The sequence below is a fragment of the Cydia splendana genome, chromosome 22, assembly GCF_910591565.1.
Source record: "Cydia splendana chromosome 22, ilCydSple1.2, whole genome shotgun sequence".
NCBI lineage: Eukaryota > Metazoa > Arthropoda > Insecta > Lepidoptera > Tortricidae > Cydia > Cydia splendana.
Genome location: NC_085981.1, coordinates 8,841,035 through 8,863,493, shown reverse-complemented (window position 1 = coordinate 8,863,493; position 22,459 = coordinate 8,841,035). Strand labels below are relative to the sequence as shown.

Genomic DNA, 22,459 nt, shown 5'->3' with positions numbered 1-22,459 from the left:
GGATGACGGTAGCATGAAGTAGGAGGAAATGGGGGCTTTTGAAGCATGACTTTTGGATGTTTATAGGGGGGGGGGGGGGGGGTCAAAAATCGTCAAAAATCGATGACGTAATTTATGGACAGCCCCTAAGGCCATACTGCCGTAAAGATTTAACTACAAATACTATCGATTACCGGCAATGTGCTGTTTTATTCTGAAAAACTTTTATCCGTTGTACAATATTTGGTATGTCTGTGTTTAGATTTCTATATGAAACTTTACCATTTATAAAAGTTATGAAACTGCATGCTTATTTGCTTCGCGACATGTTCCTTCGATATCGTCACTTTTATCAGCCAAACCATGACATTGTTTTCACTGGCTGAATAGTTTCAGTTAAGAGTCTAACGCCTCTGCCACGAAACGACCGCTCCGAGCGTGCGTTCCGGGGCCTTAGAGTTCGGTGTTTTAAACCTCCACCGTTCTCCAGATTCGGTTCGTGGAAGGCGATGTCGTTCTGCACGCTGAGCGCGGCGTGCGGCGGCGCGCGCGCCGGGCCGCCGGCCGCCGCCTGCGCCGACGTGTACTGCTGCGCCGCGCTCGCCGCGCATGCGCGCTGCGCACAGCCCGGCGGCCCGCCGCCGCACGACCTGCAAGCGCTGCTCAAGCAGTACTGCGCGTTGGCCGCTTACGATGTAGCGAAGAGCTGAGCCAGGTATATATTTTCTTCTACTTCTATTAGCTTTTAAATAGACACTGACTGATTCTTCATTTCAATTTCTGCCGATTTGGCATAGCTGTAAACATTCTAATGACCATGTGGTCGATTTTGACAATTTGACGTTACTGTTTAGTATAATCTGTCATTCCATTTGCCCGCTAGATCGATTCTGATACTTCTAGGAAGCTTATAGTTGTTCGATTTGTAACTGGCCTCGACCGGCTAATCCTTTGTTTATTGTTAAACCGCGCGTGATACTACCTGAAAAAAAAGAGTCGTATAAGTCTAATTGGCACCTGAGCACTAGGGAATGCAATAACCGGCCAAATTTCATAACCGGTTTCGGTTACGGTTATGCCCGAAAAGTAACCGAATATCGGTTATAATCGGTTACGGTTATTCTCTACGAAAAATTTTAAATTTACAATGAAATAATTAAATCTTTACTTTAGTACGTACAGTATTAAGGAATGTGAGTAAAAGTCTTAGTTTTTTAATAAAACACACCAAATACAGTAAAAGTAAAATATGGCCTTGGACGTGATACAATATTCGATAAAAATATTTCATAAATAAGGGTAGTAAATTTGGTATATTTTAGTTATTAAAGTCCACGAATGAATTATAGTCACAGGCGTCACAGCCAAAAAAGCAGGATTTTGTAGTCATTACATGATAAAAACATACAATTTAAGTCATAAATAAATAACCGAAAATAACCGTAACCGGTTATTCGAGTTTCCAATATTCGGTTATGAAATTTTGTCAAAATATTCGGTTATAACCGAATGTAAGTGCGCCCTCCGATAACGCGCCTATGTTACGCATCTCAATGACAAATTTTAGACTGGTTCTATAACGTTCGACTTGCCGGCACTCAGTAACCGTAGAGTAAGTACCACACACAGCCTCCATTTTTTTTCTATTTGTTCATTTTTTAATCTTATTGCAATTTGGAGTTGTAATTCAATAACCGGTTAAAGTGCCTGAACCATTTTTTATGCAGGTAAAGTAGCACGTTGCGGTTTTACTTAATAATAAACAAAGGATTAGCCGTTCGGGGCCAGCTACAAATCGAACGACTATACACTTCGACTTAGTGATCCAAAAGACTCGAGCCCTGTGAGCCTTTTTTTAGGGCTCGCCTCATTTCTTAACGCCTAAAAGGCTAAAAGCCTTTTTTATTTCATTAGTGAAATAATAAAGGCAGTAATTGAGGCGAGCCCTAAAAAAAAGAGCTAACAGGGCTCGAGTCTTTTGGATCACTACTTCGACTTAATATTTGGTAGTTTCTGACTCATACATTCAAGGTGACGGTTTCGTAAGTTCTCACTGTCGTTTAAACATTAGAAAAAAATTGTGACGAAGGGTAAAATGTATAACTTTATAAGTCATTCATAAACATTAGTAATATTGAGTACCAATTGTGCCACTAAACTTTTATTTGTATAAACATATTTTTATACTTTGAGTCTTCTTTCTAAATACTATTTTTTTCACAGGTTGTCCAGTGAAAACTCAGCATCGGACATTAGCAAGTGAATACTCAGTGCGTCGCGCCCGTACGTACATAGCATTACATTATGTATAGTACCGTGTATTGTATATCTTAAAGGAATGTATAAATGGTATATGTACCTTCCGAGTCGATTTGACGAGACATTCAATTCTGAACTCTGTCGCGTTGAGAACAAAACTCAATTTAAAACAAGTTACGCAACAGAGTTTGAAATTAAATGGTTTTTTGTTGACTCTATAGAATCGATGTTTTAATAGTATTCTTATAGGCAGCTAAGTTGGCAATACTGACCAATTAGTTTAAAACCGGTTTTCTGTTCTACACTATTAGGCCCCTACATAGAGTATGGATGTATGTATGTTAGTGTTTTAAGACTGGATTCCTGTAGTTCATAAATATCAAAATTTTATTAATAATTGTAGAAGGCAGATGGGTTAGTAAAATAGTTTATTTTTAAGATTAGATGTATTTTTACGAAAGCTACTCATTGTATACGTAACCCACCTACTGTTTTCGTATGAAAATAGACTATATTTCGTAACTGATAAAAAAAAACGAAGAGTAGGACTAAGTATTCCTTTAGCAGCGGCAACATATTTGCCGGCAGTGAAGCAAAAGCGCACCTATTTCAAAAGAAATACGGTTCGAATTAGAATGTTTCAAGAGAAACATGTTAATGAAAAAACACCTTATATTCGTTCTACAGAATTTCCAGTTTTAAGACCCTAATATAAAATCATAGAAGGCTCAAGCGTATTATACAATAATTTAGTAAAATCGCTGTAAGGCTTGTCTCTTATGAAATAAGATGTGGTTGTGTGCGTTATAAGGGATAAATAATTTTTCTAGCAATTTTTTCTGAATAGTTTCTGATGCGTAGGTAACTTTGGTCGCTCTCCCGGGGATATTATCTTTATATACCTTTTTATAAAATATTCAAGACATCCTAATAATTCTAGCTATTTAAAGCAACAACAACAATGTTAATATAGTCTGTCAAGCACAGTATGTCAGTAGCAAAGTGAAGTAGGGCAACACTCAAATTGCAGTATTGCGCTAAGAAAAGCAGCAATGTACATCGAACCAAAACATATAATTATCATAACCTCAAATTTTACAAATATTTACGATCAACGAGCATGATTGTACATTGTAGGCACCTTGACTTTGCTTAAGTTCGTGCATCTTCTTTAATATTAGTATTTATTGGTGACAACAGAATTTTCTCTTGAAATAGCAACGATTTAGTATGTAAACAAACAAGACGGCTGTCATTCACGATCCACATTCCACAGATAAAACACAGATGACACGCGATTTTTGAATTATTCGAAAACAGTGTTGCTTACCCGCGATTTTTCGAATTTGCCGGCTTTTACTACTGACAAGATTTGCTTGACCAAGTATATATTCTATATTTGAATTTGTATGTACATTCAATAAAACTATTAGCTTAGCATTAGCACCCCTGCATATAAGTATATCAGTTGTTCTGAACTGTCACCTTTTGCGATTAACTGACTGGCCGATATCGTCCGGCGAACTGGTAATCTGTGGGCCTCTTAACCCTTTTCCAGACATAGTACGATTTAACGACCACATACGCGCCACTAGAATTTCAACTTTAGCATTACGATTTAAGATTCAAATTAGATTGCACTTTCTGGAAATTTGACTTGTTTCAAATGCATCAAATACATCAAAGCTGGAATATATTTGGATTTTTCGGGAAAACCTTGTAGATTGGTGCGACCTGGAAAAGGGTTAAAAGTCTACGCAGGGTGCTAAGCTATTAGGTTTTGCTGAGTATACAAAAATAAGCTCAAACTTACGACTCTTTTGGAAGTTATCCAGTTGTTATAAATGATGTTTTGTAAGGTTTCAAATTCAGTATTTTTATAACTTAAACTCTCTCTACTTTGTTTTATACGAGATTGCAATTTTACTTCAAGTTACATCGCGTAACAAGTTACATCGCGTAACAAGTTACATCGCGTAACAAGTTACATCGCGTAACAAGTTACATCGCGTAACAAGTTACATCGCGTAACAAGTTACATCGCGTAACAAGTTACATCGCGTAACAAGTTACATCGCGTAACAAGTTACATCGCGTAACAAGTTACTAAACTCGATGAGTTTCTCTACTTACATTTATTTTATCTAATTGACTCCTCAAAACCGACGAAAAACAGAATAACGCACAATATACATATCGATACCCTAGTTCACACTATACGCAGAAAATTTGGTTGTAATAAAGACTTTATGTCAGTGCAGTATGGTACTAATTGCAATAAAATTTTGGCCGTAGTCAGTAAAATTGTGAACTAGGGTAACAATATATGCTCACAGGTTCCCGGAGAGCGCCAAAGGTTAGCTTAGCATATCGAGTAATTATAATTATGCGATTACGACGCTCTAGAAACGCTCATTTGGTTACAAACCGCTATTGAACAGTAATTTAATAATTTAGGTTACATATTGTCACACAAACTTATATATAATTATAACAGTTTCACTAGATTTATATCGACCGGGATATGAACCGTGACCGTATTGTCGGGTGTGGGCACAGACAAAACATCCTCCAGACTGAGCATAGTCGCGCTACCCCCGCTGCCACGCATCCGGTAATTTTACTCCATGTTCGAGTCGAAAGTGTCTTTGTGTGACGTCCGTGAACTCGTTCGTCGTTTGAACGGACCAATCACGGCACGGGACTTCGCTCACCTCGTCCCGCGCACCCCCGAATTTTTGGCAGCATCGATTGCATGAAATAATTGCTCTAAACGCCGTCTAGAGGATTCCTAGTCTATGGGTGTGGGTGTCAAATATCGGGAGCTCGAAAACAATATAAAAGGTAATCACGGTTCATATCCCGGTCGATATAAGTGTATTGTATAATTAAATGTCAACCCAATTCTATAAAGGTGCATCTACACCGCAGTTAATTTTTGTGGAGCAACACTGTGCCACGTTAATATATAGGTAATCGGTATTATAGGTAACTTACCTAGTTACTTACTGTTGCGCAGCGTTGCTCCACAATATAACTGCTGTGTGGAATTGTAGATGCACCTTAATGTCACTTAGAGTTGAATATTCTCTGAGAATGGGACGAATTTCGTCTCAGCCGTGTCACTAAGCCGTATTATCACATATTTGTGTCCTTTTCTTTCCATGTAAGAAGGAAGGAGACATTGATATTTGCCAAAAGCTAAACCAGGCGGCTTAGCACGGTCGCGTTTTTATCCCTTTTCACCATGCCTGTCACGTTCTAACAAGTATGTAAGTGCGAAAGGGACGCGCATAGTGATAGTCGATAAAAATGGAACCGTGCTGAGCCCGCAGGTCGAGTGCTAAACTTTGCGTTGCATTTTTAGTTACAAATTATGTATAGTGTACACTGTAAAAGAAACCTACGCACATAGACTGAAGAATCATTTTTGCACTGCTGTTAATTTTATTTTAGGGTCAGGTTTGTGTGATGTTATGTAACGTGTATATTGAAAACAGAGTTTTTCAAGCCATTATTGATACCTGCAACAGAGATATTTTTAGACACGCCGTACCAGCGTTAGATTCAGTGCAATAGTTTATTTTTTAAAACAATAAATTAGCCGTCTTGAAATGTTTACGCTACTCATGATTATTCGTAAATGTAAAGTTTTTTAAACATTTTAGGACGGATAATCATTACCCAATACAAAGAGAATTTAGTATAGAGACGGATTGTCAAAGTAATTTTTGGAGCCACAGTATATTTACTGCCATCTTTTGACAACTGATTAAAACTTTTAGAACGCCATTTGACTTTAATCCTTGTTCTTTCACTGATGTTTTAAATTGGTTAAATGTCAAAAAGTGTCGCCATCTACTCGAGTTTAACAAATTTAACACACATTAGTGAAAGAAAAAGGGTCAAAGTCAAATGGCGTTCTAAAAGTTTTAATTTGTTGTCTAAAGATGGCAGTAAATTTACTGTGGCTACAAAAATTACTTTGACAATCCGCCTCTATATTAAATTCTCTTTGTCCAATATAAAAGTATGGAAATAGATAGTAGTATTTTTTTTCTATGAATCGGAGTGTGAATTTCTTATTCCTACTAAATCAAGTTTATGGTCCAGTATTTTTTATTGTAATGTAATGTAATGTAACTATTATACATGTGAAGACTGCTTTTTAGTGGTTTGTCAATTAAGATTGTATATTGGATTGGATTACTTACCGCTATACCAACTGGCGACTGAGGTCATAATGCCATCTCCTTCACTCTTGGTTGGTCGTAACAAGGGTAAAGGAGATAGCATTATGATCTCAGTCGCCAGTTGTCATTGCGGTAAGTAAAGTCGTGGCAGTTTTACTATGACATAAAAAGGATTTTTTGAAAACGAAATCAGGTAGAAACAAGGGGATACTATTACATATTACAGTCAACGATACAGGGTGTAAAAATGACACCCTGTATTTACTCTTTACGTGTACAGTCGCCATCAGATAGGGTCATTGCGTCAGTTTACCGTCCAGTGCCTGTTTTCGTCCACTTGGCGTAGTTGCTACAGAATGGCGTATAATTTGAATATATGCCTATATATTCAAGAAATGCGTATAATTTGAATATATGCCTATATATTCAAGAAATGCGTATAATTTGAATATATGCCTATATATTCAAGAAATGCGTATAATTTGAATATATGCCTATATATTCAAGAAATGCGTATAATTTGAATATATACCTGTATATTCAAATGATACGCAATTCTTTGTAGCAACTACGCCAAGTGGACGGAAACAGGCACTGGACGGTAAACTGACGCAATGACCCTATGTCGGAGCTGTTAAGGCGCTTACAAATATCTGAACACGCCTCTATTGTCAAGGCGTTAAAGTGCTTATTCAGGTATTTTTGAGCAACTTGACCGCTCCAATATGAGGGACACTGTACAAGCGAAAGAAAAAAATTTAGCTGTAATAAAGCAAAACAAGGCACTTTACCATGTATCTAATCTGTTTATCTTCTTTGCCATTCGAAATGATACCGTACTACTAACGAAGCATGTCTCAATTTCGAATGGCAAGCCAATAACATTGTAGTAAAACTGCCAGGTCTACGCGTGTTTATGTTAAATGAAGGTCGCAGGTTCGTTCCGGGCCTGCACACGGCGGTGTTGTGGGTGTTAGTGAAATATTACGTATTAGGTAGGATACGGCTTTAGTACGAAATGCGTAGAGTGACTTGGTTGAGCAGAAAGTAAAAAAAAAAACGGGTTGCACTCCGGGAGTGCCGGTAGAAGTGAAAACTCAATGACATCGTAACAGTTTTTCGATCAGGTCACGTGTCCGTCTTACGTCTTACGCTGTCGCGAGTTTAACATTTTTTCCCCATCACAAAAAGTGCACAGCGCCGCTAAAGAAGTTTTCACTTCAAAAACATAACTTACCTAAGGGCCACGCAACGTACGAACTCTCCGAGCGCGCACGCTTGACGCTAAGAGCGTTTTCACATTGTCCGATCGGATATTGGATGTAAAATGTAAGAAATATTTGTTTCTCTGTATTTATTTATACATTTAATAAATCATTATTGCTAAAAAAACGGTAGACAACACAAAAAAGGCGGACTTAATGCCAATGGAACTCTCCTGCAGCTGTTTTTGTCATAGGCGCCTTCCGACATCCGATATCGGAAGGGTGCTTCCGATAAATTCTGCCATGTCGGAGCCCTCGTCAGCTGTGGGACCGATAATACTTGTTTGTGTGTGTATGTGTAGAATCCTATCGTCGTCCGTCGGATCGGACAATGTGAAAACGCTCTAAGGCCGCGGTGTGGACGCACGCGACCTGCGGGGCGCGATGCACGGCCTTAAGCGGCCGCTCGTCACCCCGTCGGCTGCGTGCGTCCAGTCCGCGGTTTAACGCCGACCGCCATACATTTGTTTTAACCAGTCGGCGTCAGGCTCGGAGCTCGGGATTTTACAATAATGAGTATGGAACCGTAAAATTTTATGGCAAACCCGCCATACCTGTATTGTATAGTATTTCTACTCCTAATTGTTAAAAATAAATCTTGTTTTTTAGAAAAAGTTAAGTATAATAACTTTTCGTGGAAACGCCTTGGTATATTTATTGTTTATAGATGTAACAGGAAAAACAGATTTCCTATTTATAAAAAGATTAGTAAGCACTGATTACAAAAGATTAATCCAGCTGACGCATCGGAAGATAAAAATAATTACGTAAACGGAAAACGTATTTCATTTCTATTTTTACTGAAAAAAGAATATAGGGTAAAACACCCATTTATTGGCATCTAGAACAAGAGTTGTGTTGATAACATAACATAAATAACCTTCATTGCACACCTCAAAAAAAATTGAGGTGCGCCTTGGAAGATTATTCAGCACTATTTTGTTTTATTCAAAGCAACTGTTCGAGGTGGCGATAATAGGTAAGTTCAATTTACTTTCTGGTCACAAGTCTCTCCACTGCATTTCGATATTGGATGTCTCTGTTTAACTGTAAACGAGTGAGCGAGGCGAGCGATGTTTGTGCGACCGACGTGCCATTTAGCTTAGCTTCGTAGTTAGTTCAAAATATACTCATAGCTATAGTTTATTTCGAATCGCCGTAGATAAATATAATAATCATTGAAGTTAGTCAATCTAATAGCGTTTATTTGCCGATAAAAATCATATACATTTACTTTGGCCCAACACTGTCTCTTTTCAAACGTAAACTGAGAGAATCTTACTGTCTTTGTCTTACGTTAGTACTAGCACCCAAAAGAAAGGAATGAGTATAGTTTTCTTGGTTTTTACTCACTGACAAGTTGTTTGCCAGACTAATGTTTATTATAAGGATTTATATGGATGCTACGCCTTAAATGCTACGTTACAATATCAGATTTCTTATAAAAATGCTAGTTCAATTTTATTTTATCCATCCTAAAATAGCGTCCAGATAATTTAAAAAAGATAGGTTGACCTCAAATATTTGTCGAGCGTTTTTGTGAAAAGCTAAGCATTATTCATTTCATGTATAGGTTTACATAGGGTCGAAACACAACACCAAAAATGAGCACACGCTTTTATCAAAATATAATATTTATTTCTTTAGATTAATTCCTAATCTGAGAACAAAAACGGTTAACGGTCAGGTCGGGCGAAAGAAACGCCGGGGCAAGAGAAACATTTGTATGGAATCCTCATAGTCGAACCACACTAAGTTTTCATGCCAGGTGGTACGTCAAGTATGGAGCTTATAGGGATGTATGCATTCTTACTGACAGGTTTATGCAAAAACAGTTTTGAATGATTCACGTTTAGTTTCACTAGACTTATATCGAGGGTTCATATCCCGGTCGATATAGGCCCCGTGCATGAACTATAGGGGGCAGCATAGGAGCCGTCAGATTTTTGGCGCGAGGCGTAAATGTGTCGTTTATGCTTCCGATGTAGTCCACAAGATGGCAGAACCTGCGCTGCACAAGGAAACGTACCTATGAGAACGGTAGATGGTAGCACTTGCTTTGGCAATGTACATGTGCATGTTTCAGATTCAGGCCACAAGATGGTTGTAGACCCTCCAACGCGCACGGTCCCTATAAGTCAAGTTTAGGCAAAGTTAGCGTGGCTGACTTAAGTCTACGGTTTCTCTTGCCTCGAACAAAATAAACTGTTTCTCTTACCCCACCTGATCTTACTATTTTTTTTATAACCCGGTGATGTGTTTGACTCTCGCATAAAACTAAATAGTGCCTTCAAAGTTGCGTTTTATTAGTGAATCTATCGCGCAAACATCCCGCCGGACGTAACCAAAGAATGATAGGAGTTATGTGGAACTGTGTCTAACACTGCCGAAACGTGAATTGAATTTTTGTATGCGATTGAGTTCCGTTAAAACTAAAACTTATGTAACATCCTACTAGGAGACAAACGGTGTCTTTAAATTTATATACATTTTTCCTTCCTTTCCGTTACCGTCATCCAAAGTCTTTAAAAAATGGTAACGGAATTGAAATGAAAATCTCGGGACACTTTTTTATCCTATTAGGATCGAAAAAACTCGTGATTTTGAGTAGATATACTTAACAAAATTCTCCAAAAACAAAGGATTGTACATACTTAGACTCCTACCACGTTAAGTTTGTACAATTGTACCGACATACTTGAGGTAATACTTTACATACACGTCACATTCTCGGCTTAGTTATTTTTTTACAAACATTATTTGTTAACTATAAAAATTAGCACCAATTCATTGGCATGTACTTGAACAGTTGCCACTAAATTCCGGCAAAAACTGCATTTTGGCACTCGCTCGGTATCAGCATGCAACACAGTGTAATGTCTCACTGAAACTGGTAAGGCCAGTTTGGCACAACTTTGCCTCATTCAACGTAGTTTTGAATTTTAAGCGGCTTGGGAGGGCGCCAATAGGTACGCTTACCCTAACAGTAGTTAATGTATAGGTAACTTTTGAGTGGACTGTTTTCATTCCGGCTGTTTTTGGATATTGAATAACATAAAAACACCGTTTTACTCACACATTTAATGGTATAATTACAGATAATTTGATTTTAACTTTAATAGGACTTAAGATCGGTTTTCATATGATAGCGGTGCCGTCATATAGCGGTCGTCTCCATACTAAATAATACGGCTAAATATGGATGTCGCAGTATTTGTATTTAGACGGACGCTATATGACGGCACCGCTATCCTAGGAAACTAGAGCATTACATGTGTCTTAATATCTCTTTATATAAAATGGGATTTTAGAGCGATTGGCGTTTGCAATAGGTAACGAAAAGTCCGATAGAGGTTACTTTTTAATAGAGAAGGAAAAAATAAAATTCGATGGCACCTTTTGAATCGGCTTGAAATAGAGAAGTTCTCAAACTTTTTCTGGTCGTAATAATACCTGGTTATGAATTTAATCAGGACGTGATATGGTTTTCTTTAACCAAAAATGTCACCGTTGACAGCTACAGATCATATAGAAAACAAATCCAGATCAAATTCATAACCGGTTAAGAATCAGAATAACCCTCTGTATTTACATATCATTTAACATGTAATTTTAATTTACAAAACTTAACGGAACTTTATCGTGTATTCATGTGTTATAAAATAAGGGTCCTTATGCTTCAAATACATAAGGACCCTTCTCTGTGGCAAGCCACATATTATAACCTTTTTTGGGCGAAAGTAGGCTAAATAGACACGGTTCGATGTTGCTTCTGCTCTGTGTAGGATAAGGTCGGAGAATGTAACGTGGCCGCTATTTAAATATACTACTTATAGTGTAAGTGTAATTAATGTAATTATGATTATTAACGAGACCGGCGTCTGAACACAACCTTTACACTGTATATTTTAATTTATATTGGTATTATTCCACGAATACTTAGGGCGACCCCACACTAGCGTCTCCCGAGCGTCGGCGTCTGCGCGGTACGGGGGCGACGGGGAGGGACGACTAAGGGTGGCGGGGAACGTGCGGGCGGCAGGCGTACGGCCCCCGCACGTTCCCCGCCACCCTTAGTTGTTCCTCCCCGTCGCCCCCGTACCGCGCAGGCGAGGACTCATTTAAGCGGTCGGTCTATAGCTAACTTTATGGCTGATGTTATACGCAACGTTAACATAACTGCGCAGTGACGCCATCTTACATAGCGCCGACTACACGTCAATGCTCAAAATACTCTACTGTGGGGTCTTTCTTAAAGGTAGTTGGCGCTTACGTTAATGACATAAACGCCATTCACCGTAAGGTTCTTTCAGCGATAGGCAAAATTGTCTTTTGTAAAAATAAAAATTTCCTTCGTGTGAATAATTAATTGTCGTACTTTTTCCTTATATTGCATATCGTTTAAGGTTGTTTGGCAAATTAAGCCAAGCGAAGTGTCATTCTATTTCCATATATCATCACATCCTATTGGTGCAAGACTGAAACTTTAAAATACTGATTGCTTATAAGCGATGCCCTTATTAACTTTATTAGATATTAGGTAACAGATGCTTTTCAATCGATTCCCGAATCAAAAGTTTAAATCAGATACACAATATCTCTTTTATTTAGCAAATTGTAACGATCTCTTTGAGCTAAGCGGGACTGGTCGGATTCCTGCAGCTTTTCTAATTATGTATTTATCGAAATTCGCGTAAGTGTGAATTAGTCTTTAAAGTCAGGTTGTGCTCAGACGACCGGGTGAACTTCTTCGTATTTGTATCTGGCTCAAATTGTCGTCTCTAGGTAAGCGTTGTACACGTTTTTTTGTGTGTGGTGTGGGAGAGTGAGGAAATGATATGTGCAAGTTTATTAAAAGGTACTATGAAGAAAAAAAAACTTATTAAAATGCCGAAAACCTACAATTTGAGAAAATAACGCTTAGGTAAAAGATATTACTTACATGATACTATGACGTGATTGTTATAGGTTACAGCCACCAACACACCACTTTACGGATTTTCGGAATGTCTTGGATTTTTTCGTTGCCAGAGTAATTTTGGTATTTATTTAGGCAGAATAATAATAAGGATAGACTATCTTTACGTATCGGTTTCACACTCTCCCAGCCGCAGTTGTCTGTGTAATGTTTAAAATCATTCATTGTTGACTAATACGATCAGGGTAATCATGCAATCATGGAAATCCCTCATGTAATACTAAGTTATATGCCCAATGCTCGATTACGGCCGCCCGTTAGCCAAGGAATTAGTGTCAGTAAATCATCTTTACCTTGCTTTTCCATCGATACCAGTTTCTCAGTATTAAAAAAAGGGAAAATCACTTTATGATGGCTTGGAAAAGGTTTTGAGAAATGTAAATAAGAGTTTTAGACGACATGCATAGTTAAATAACGAATTTAGGTACCTATGTCATTCAGCCTAAAAATGTTACTCCATAATTCTGTTCAGTTTTTTTTTCTACCGATAAGATAAGTACTAAGTTTCTTACCAAATAAATGTTGACCACCAAAAATATCTGCATCGCTTATATGATTTTGGATTTCCGGGTGCAATCTCCATATGTATCTCTCAAAACCTTAGGGGGTGTCGTATTTACACATGTGAAGAGAGAATTAATTATTTGGGACCAACGGCACCCGAAGTATGTTTACTTGACCCAATTCTTGACTGACGGAAGACCGAACACCGAACTTCATTCTGTGCAAGTGTGTGTGTATTTAGTAGACACTTGTGTGTGTAAAATTTATTGAGCAATTTTTACAGATCGTTAAGTTAGGTATATACCAGAATATTATCTGACCAAGTATATAAACATAATTTAATATGAAATTTCGATTTAGAGTATACGGTTTTTTGACACAATTACGGACGCTTCTTCAAAACTTATTTGTATTCGCACAAACTTATTGCTACATTGAAATTAATTCGAATTATGGGTTATAATGCCATAAGAGAAGTTTCTTAACAAACTTTCTATTAAATAATTGTGATTGTACAAGGTATATTTATGGTCCAGAATTCACATTAGTTGACCGTGTGTTTTACGCAATGCACATTATGTGCCTACGTCGAAAATTTAAAGGGCCCTATGTACCTACTGTAAAACATTGTACGATACACACGCGAATAGGTAATTCGCAACTCGTGTCAATTTTATCACCACTCGTTGCGAATTTGCTAATTACTTACTTACTTTTCGCAGTTGTTTCGTAATGTAAGTACTATTAAATACAGTATAATAGGTATTAACAATAGGTATTAAGCAGGCCACTGACGAGCCTTCTAAATGGATGCCGTTACAATGGATTCATCCAAATGGACGGCATCCTAATATTAAACATTGTACGTTTTTGACATTCACGGACCGATTTTGGATTGCCGCCACGCTATTTGGACTGTTGGAGGCTCGTCTGATCTAAACAATAATGACCTTTATTGTTTAGATCAAATATACTACGTCAGATAATATTGTGTTATTTATAATGTGGTCAGTGTCAATAAAAACTGGTGCTTTGTCCCTTGTATGTAATTTTTGCTACTTAGTCGAAATCATTCAAAAATAAATATCTCATATAGTGACATACGACCAGTTTTCGACACTGGTATAGTAAACTATTACATAAACGCACAATTAATGTATTATTTTTTGTATTCACTCAGTGTTTTGAAGTCAAATGTGTTGCGTTTAGTTTAAAAAGGGGAACTTATTTAATGTTTAATCTCTATAACGCGCTTTGGATATTATGTGTCGTTCCTCATAAAAATGGCCGCAAGGGTAATTGGCTTTTACGTCAATATTTGAACTTTAACGTTTAGCCAAAAGGTCCTTTTTATGCCATACGAAATATCCAAAATGCACTAATTATTAAAATTAAAATGTTCCATGTTGTATGTACGCCCGAGAGTGTTGCTAGTAGGTTGTAAGGTGTAAAATGTTGCCAGGTTAAAAAAGAAACCTAACCTATATTACCGCCTCCGTACTGTTGTGCCAATTTTTTAATACTTCCCTACCGAAAGAGCATTCCACTTTATGCCACCTTATTTTTAAGTACAGTCTGATACATTCTTATTTTACTCATTAACAAATATAACTGATTTGTAGTTGACTGTATACTCATGTTTCTTTATTATGTTTCCTAGTTATGCATTGTGTAGAGTCGGGTTTAATATTATCAGAAAATTGGTTTTCAAACATGTGTACTTGATACAATTTTAAACTGATAATATTAAGTCTGACTGTACGATATTCACTTATTTACACGCATTTTAACGCTTTTACGTTATGACATATATTATCTGTTAGATTAGTTGACTGTACTTTTATAGTGTTCCGTTTCTGGGCCATGTTTTGCATGCGATTTAATACAATAGTTAGGGTAACTGAACCTGCCATTGGTAATAATTATTTTCAATTATTATCTGTTATTGTTTGCTAATAACTGAATGAACTGAAGTTACCCTATGTTGAATTGTTTGCAAAACTATTTTTCTTTTCATGTTTTAACTTAAGCGGAGTTCTGTGTATCTTTCTTGAATTCCGCCATTATAAAATAAGAAAAACCATGCAATTATTATTATTGTTGGATGAAGAAACGATTACTGCAACAATTTTTTTAAATTCTTATACTGATACACGAAATACCGGTTTAATTTATATTTTAGTTGATAAGAAATCTATTATTTAATATAAGTGATAAAGTCACTTGTGAAGTAACTTCTTAGTGTACACGAATAGCACAAATTTATCGAAAGAAATGTTTAAACTACAGGATTATGCATAATCTTACGGTCCTCTATAGTTTATCAATTGAATGAAATAGCCATGATATTTATTTTCATTTGAACGATTTGATAAGGGTCTTAAAGTGGATTGGCGCTTACGCCATGTTTAATGATGGTCCGATAAGTGACGTAAACGCCAATCCGCATAAGGTTCCTTTTTGACGTAATGACACATATATTAAAGTGACTTGGTTAATCAATATTTATAATCTTTTGAGGACTTTCATACAACGCAATATGCCTTCTCCTGTAGTTGACAGAAATGTTTTCTTTTCTCTCGCTTTAATATACGGAATTTCTATTTTTTTTATACTGGTACTGTTCTATTAGTCCGTTCAGTAATGGGCACATTACGTGTCATACTGTGATAGTTATGTTAAAAGGACATTACATGTAGCTGGTAGAATATTGTTTTTTTAATACTTTATGTACATTGTACAGTAACGCGTATTAGATTAGTTATTTTCTGGCATTTTTTGTACATCACACGTTTGAACATGTAAATCATACGAAGACTTATTTATTTATTATGTAACCGCCTGTATTATTACTTATTACCTAATTCGAATGTAAAATATATAAGAAATTATCTAAATCTGTGTTTTTTTCTATCGTTTTTCCATCTTTACACTCGCCAAATGCATTAATTAATTACTTAAACTTAAAAACAATTTACCTGAAACATAATACATAGTCGATATTTAAAACATGCTGCAAACATATTGCCGTCTTGTAACTTGGAACGGATCCCTTTGTTTGACATAATCACGACAAACTTTATGGGAAACAATAGAGACCCAACTTGGAAATGGCAAGATGGAAAAAATAATTCTCGCTTAAAAAATATCAGTTAAAGGGTTACAGCAGAAAATCGTTTTCGAAAATATGCAAAAGGATGACTCAAAATTAGGTCAGGATCCTTATTATCACACAGACAAGAGGTTAATGCAGATGCAATTGAAGAAATAATTTTGAAAGTACCTATTGTTATTTGCTAGATTTTACGTTAGTACATTACGTTACAAGTGCGAAAAGTAGGAAATTCGCAACGAGTGGCGATAAATTGAAACAACGTTGCTAATTACCTTTTCGCACGTGTATTATACAACGTTTTACAGTAGGTACATTATGTTATGGCCCATTTTTGACATAGGCACGTATTGTCCTTATTCCCGCCCTAGGGCGGTAAAGTAGCACCATATGTACTGTAAAATATTGTACCCACCTCCGACCTCAAGATCAAGTCATGTTCATTCAACCCAACACGAAATTCCTACTTAGCCCGAGGGGAAATTGCGTCGCGGAAATGTACGGCGATAAAATAACGCGGAACAAGGTGGTTACATCAAAGGCAGATATTTCGCGAAACTATGTGAGAATATCTTGAATATCAGATAAGGTAAGTGCGTAACAAGATATTGTTGAATATGTTGTGAATTCGTAGCGAGGCAACCTGTGTCAAGTGAAATTAGGTAAATTGTAATTGTAGTTTAATATTTGACTCTTACAATGAAAGGCATTAAAATACGTGTTAAGAGTCCCCAGTAAGTTCGGCCGAATTTCACCTTCCCATACAAACGGAGTTTCGTTCTCATTTTAAAACTACGTGTTGGATTGTAATGACATTTTGCACATACAACGACATGAGGTACATCTATTCCTGTAATTAGTTTATATAGCTCCAGTTTATAAAGCAAACGAAATAAACCAAAAACAAGTTTTGTATGAAAAACTTTTTGCTGTATTTTTTTAACTATGGTATCTGAAGCTACATAAACTAATTACAGGACAAGATATACCTTATCCTATTTAGCTGGTTTGTTAGTGCACGACACCTTGCATTTTGAGACTATGCGCTGAAACTTGGCACAGTTGATTGTTAGCTGGTCTTGAGCAGATACAGACCGGGAGCCGTCGAGAGCCACCTCTCATTTAGTGGGGGGAGGGGGTAAAGATCGACGCTGCGGCGCTTCACTTGGAGCAACATTTCTCTAAAACTATACCTATTAGGGCATGTAATACATCATTTTCGGATAAATTGAGGAAGAAGAATCTATTTTAAGAACAAAAACAATGCACTTTCTAACAAAAAAAAAGAATAAAGTAGAAAAGACTAAACACGTATTTTAATTTTTTTATAATCAACATTTTTTTTAAAGTGTAGCAGCAATCTGAATTTAAAAAGGGGACCTTAGAATTTATTTTCTCTCTTTGATATCGTTTTTAATATTGATCCTAGCGAAAAAAAGTAGCGCTTAAGTATATTATGAGAAATCTGAAGCAGATTATTTACATAAAATATATTTTTTGCTGTGGGCTACCGTTTACGAGTTATTTACGAAAAACTAAAAATAAACGATTGTAGAACAAATTATAAGTAACCTTCTCACCTTCATATGAGATCACTCTGACCCACGCTTAATATTATTTTTTATCTCCCATTTATCAACAGATTTGTATAATAAACCATATATTTTTTAAACGTAATAAATGTAGCTTTACGACTATATTTTTTGTTTTCAGATTCCTGCAACGCTTTTAAAAAAAATTGGTAATTATAAAAAATCAAAAATACGTTTTTTAGTCTTTTCTACTTTATGCTTTTTTTTTGTTACAAAGTGCATTGGTTTTGTTCTAAATTTCACATCCTTAATTTATCCGAAAATGATATATATCACATGCCCTAATAGGTATAGTTTTAGAGAAATGTTGCTCCAAGTGAAGCGCGGCGGCGTCGAACTTCCCCCCTCCCCCCCACTAAATGAGAGGTGGCTCTCGATGTCTCCCGGTCTGTATCTGCTCAGGACCAGCTAAGAACCAACTGTGCTAAGTTTCAGCGCATAGTCTCAAAGTGCAAGGTCTCCATACAACGGTGTGCACTAACAAACCAGCTAATTGTAAGTACAAAGTTTCAAAGCAATCTATTGTATTGTAGTTCGGGCGATTTTCCGCAACTCGACGTCTTGCGCCTATTTTGCGTGATAGGGGGTGGACTAGTCTTGCCAGCCCAGCTCCTCGAGGAATCCTATCAAACCTTTGATGCTGAGTAGGACCTCGGGGAGGTCACTCGGGGATCCGAGATGTTTTGCCCTGTATGGGGCCAATCCGCTGCATTCCAGCACCACGTGAGAGGCTGTGTCTTCTTCCTCCATGCATCCACGGCATAGGGGACTGTCTGTGACACCTGTTATAAAAAGAAGTTTGTTAAAAAGTCCATCAAAGCAATCTAGCCAGTCGTTGTAAAATGAGAGCGTAAATACGTTTGTATGGAGATCCGAGCTTGCTGCGGAGACCTAATAAAATTGCTTACCTGACTTACACCATGAAACCGCCGATCCCGGCGAAGACCTGGAAACTTAGGACAAGGCCACCCGTATTCGCTGCGGACCTGCCCCAACAAATCTGTAATATGCACCTACTAGACATCACATATAGCTTCTATCCGACAAAGAACAACCGGCCGCCCGTATTTCTAGCGAGGACCGATTGACTCACACAAATGATAGAAATTAAGCTTGCTGCAGATTCTTAATGAAACGAGGCGAGAACGTGGCGAAACAGGCCCCAAGGGGCCGATTTTTGAATTTCGATCCTTCGGTTTCGTGTTTTCCCTTTAATAATATCTCCACTACTAGGCATTTAAATTCTACTAAGTAATAGAATCGATAACGAGAGGTCAATAAGGGTCAATACCAGTAGATTCGTAATTTCTATCACTCGTATTTCAAAAATAGCATTTCGCCGTTTTCCACAGATTTTCGACTGACGAACGATGTCACATAATAATATAATAAGTAAGTAATAAGTAATTTGTGTTTCATGTCAATAGAGTTTAATTTAAAATGTGAGTCGAATCCTTATCACAAGGTCCAAAGACTTCAACCCTTTACAATAGGCCCCGTGCATGAACTACCTATAGAGGGCAGCATATTAGGAGCCGTCAGATTTTTGGCGCGAGGCGTAAATGTGTCGTTTATGCTTCCGATGTAGCCCACAAGATGGCAGAACCTACTATGCACAAGAAAACGTACCTACGAGAACGGTAGATGGTAGCACATGTGCACATATGTTTCCGATTCAGGCCACAAGATGGCAGACCCTCCAACGCGTACGGTCCCTATAGTCTTATCTCTGCAAGACGCACGTATGACGCAACCTACCCAGTACCCTATATCCGTAGGGTCGGCTATAAAATCCCATTTTCAATATGTTCTATGAAAGATGCCCTTAAGTTATCGGGGGCTAAAAATATGCCGGCGGTGGGCGGCACGTCGCACATACGTGATATCTAAGGGTCGCTGGCAGTGAAATCTATATTATCAGTATCTTAACTTAACTGCTTGACCAGGGGCCAAATTCGACATGTACAACTGTCAGATTTCGCATCCACGTCAAATCAACAGTTGATTTTATTGCATGTTGATTCTGTCAAGTGTTGATTCGAACAACTGTGGATATAGTCAGACCGTGAAAAGTCTGCAGCGGATTTGATAGCCCACGCAGTGCAAGTGTCATTTTAAACGTCAAACTTCTATGAAATTATGACGTATGAATAACACTTACACTGCGTGGGCTATCAAATCCGCTGCAGACTTTTATTGGTGCGACTTTAATATCATTTGGTACAACCAAAACTCAACTTTGAACTCGGCGTGGTTCAATTTGGTTTGGTGGTTTGGTTTGGTTGTCACCTAACTGTGGATTGCTGTACGGCTACCACCAGTTTTGACATTGACATAACGCTCACGTTTAAGTAACTTACTTTCTATGCATCTCGCTCGTACTCGCATATGCGAGCAATAGTGGAAGCGAGATGTACAGAAAGTAAATTACGTAGACGTGAGCGTTATGTCAATGTTAAAACTGATGGTAGAGGCTCTGATGTCAAATTTTGACATTGTACTAGACAATTTATGATATTTCCCACATCAACGGGAGATCAACACGATACGACAAACGTCGCTTGTCGAATAGGGGTCCAGCACTCGGCTGCAATTACAATTCGATTCAAAGTGTAGGTCTTAATCAGGCGGCTCGTTAGGTATAGTCAGCATCAATAGTAGTCACATAATCATCCACATACATGCACACACACAATCAGCTTGCGACGAACTGTCGGTAGCGGTAAAGCTATATTTGTTTATTCTGTCTCTTTCTCTGACTGTAGATCGTGGCCATCACTGAATAATCTAAATAAGTCAAGAATAATCTAAGTAAGTAATAAGTCTAGGATTTATCTCCATCAAGTTGTATGCATCAACGCTTTATAACTGAGCGAAAGTCTAGTCGTTCAACTGGTATGTCCATCTGGTTGATGATCGGCCACTAAGTATAAGCGCCTTCTGTTGTTGTTGTTGTTGTTGTTGTGGCAATTGTTCTGCTTTGTAGCCTAAATAAAACCCGAGCACAGCCAAAAATATACTTAGGTACGATTTTCAGTTTAATAAATAAACTACCTACTTATTACTATGTGAATTCACAGTAATGTGAGACCATTTTAAAACTTGCAACTTGAGAGTGATTTACGCAAATTGTATGAAGTCAATGTGCTGGTTATTGCAGTATCGTGACGAGGGCGGATAGGATCAGTAATTTATTCTCTAGTGCTCTCAATTGATGGCGCATTGTTATTGGCTACAGTATTACCTCACTTTTATAAATGTAGAAGCCGTAATCTATAGAGAGATACAGCATAGGTACTTACAAACTTTTGACAATGCTATCAAGAGTTTTGAATATAACTACGAGTATAAACTGTTATTTAGGTATAGGGTGCATTGTGGTTCTCCACCTACTACTAATTCTAATAATTATAACGATTTCCCAGTTGAATTTCGATTTTTTTTTCCAATACTGCTGTCGCTGTCTTGGGCCAGGCCATCGGTTCTTGTGCTTTAGATTGTAAGCACCTTAAGACTTTTCTATATTCTTACAATCGTGGTTTATAAAAAAAGGAAGATCTAATTCGTGGTTTGTCATTAAAATCAGAATACGACTGTTAGCATCGTCTTTTGTTACCTTTACCTTTGGCACTAAAAGCCAAGGTAGTACGAGTTAGAGTAACTAATTTAATAAGGTTCTATAGTTATGACCTAGTTTACCTAATAACGCGTCTCGTGCAAGTTCCTCAAGGCGCTTCAGAGCCAAGGTTACCCTAAAGTTTGTGAAATACCTACTTGTTTAGTTGAATATTTTACTTGAACATAGTTTACTGAATATAGTTATATTAGGAATTTCGCGGACGTTTGATAGGTTCCGTAAAACGTATGCCTGTAACTAAAAGATCCCTCTTAGGGATAAGTTCGCCTTTAGTACACATTTATGTTTTTATCTTATGTATCCAATATTCCTTTCTTTTCGTACAATAAAGTGTTTACTTACTTACTTACTAAAATGTAACAACAAAGAGTAAAAGTTAAATTAAAGATAAATGTGTGCCTTATATACAAGAAAAGTAACAGCAAATATTAAAAATAGCTAAAAAACAAAATAATAAATAATTACTGTTTATTTTTATTATAAAATTACACTTACAACTTAGCCCTAATCTTATATTTTTAAGATTATATGGACTGATCTAGCTTAAGCAATAAGCATGGACTCAACAAAAATAAAAATGTGTGATGGAACGCAGTATTACTCGCACATAGCCAGCTTTTAAGGATGACCCACGCTAGACCGGGCCGTGCCCGGACCGAGGCGTCAGACACCTCATTTTCTATGACGTCTCATCGGTGATCCCGTGGTGCTTTCCATAGAAAACAAAGCTCCGGAAGCTCCTTATACCTACAAGAAATGTTTGCCTTATACAAGAAAAGTAACAGTAATTATTAAAAATTACTTAAAAAGCATAAGTTGGACTCAACAAAAAATAAAAATGTGTGATGGGACTCCCACATAGCCAGCTTTTGTGCTTCTTCTTTTTCATTAAAGTGCTAAAATCTACTCAGAAAGCGACGCCCACGTTTCTGCACCACTT

The 22,459-nt window shown here is 37.3% G+C and overlaps 2 protein-coding genes across 2 annotated transcripts in view; one reads left to right on the top strand and one right to left on the bottom strand.

Annotated features, from left to right (window-relative positions):
• LOC134801513 (uncharacterized) overlaps positions 1-2,766 on the top strand; it is a 49,013-nt gene extending 46,247 nt beyond the window's left edge. The window contains exons 23-24 of the mRNA XM_063774124.1: positions 470-694; positions 2,203-2,766. Coding sequence (XP_063630194.1) covers positions 470-689 — 220 coding nt within the window. The 3' untranslated portion in view covers positions 690-694; positions 2,203-2,766. The remainder of the gene's footprint in view (positions 1-469; positions 695-2,202) is intronic.
• Positions 1-22,459, bottom strand: part of LOC134801485 (uncharacterized) — a 234,132-nt gene that overhangs the window by 102,676 nt on the left and 108,997 nt on the right. The gene's annotated exons all lie outside the window — the stretch shown is intronic.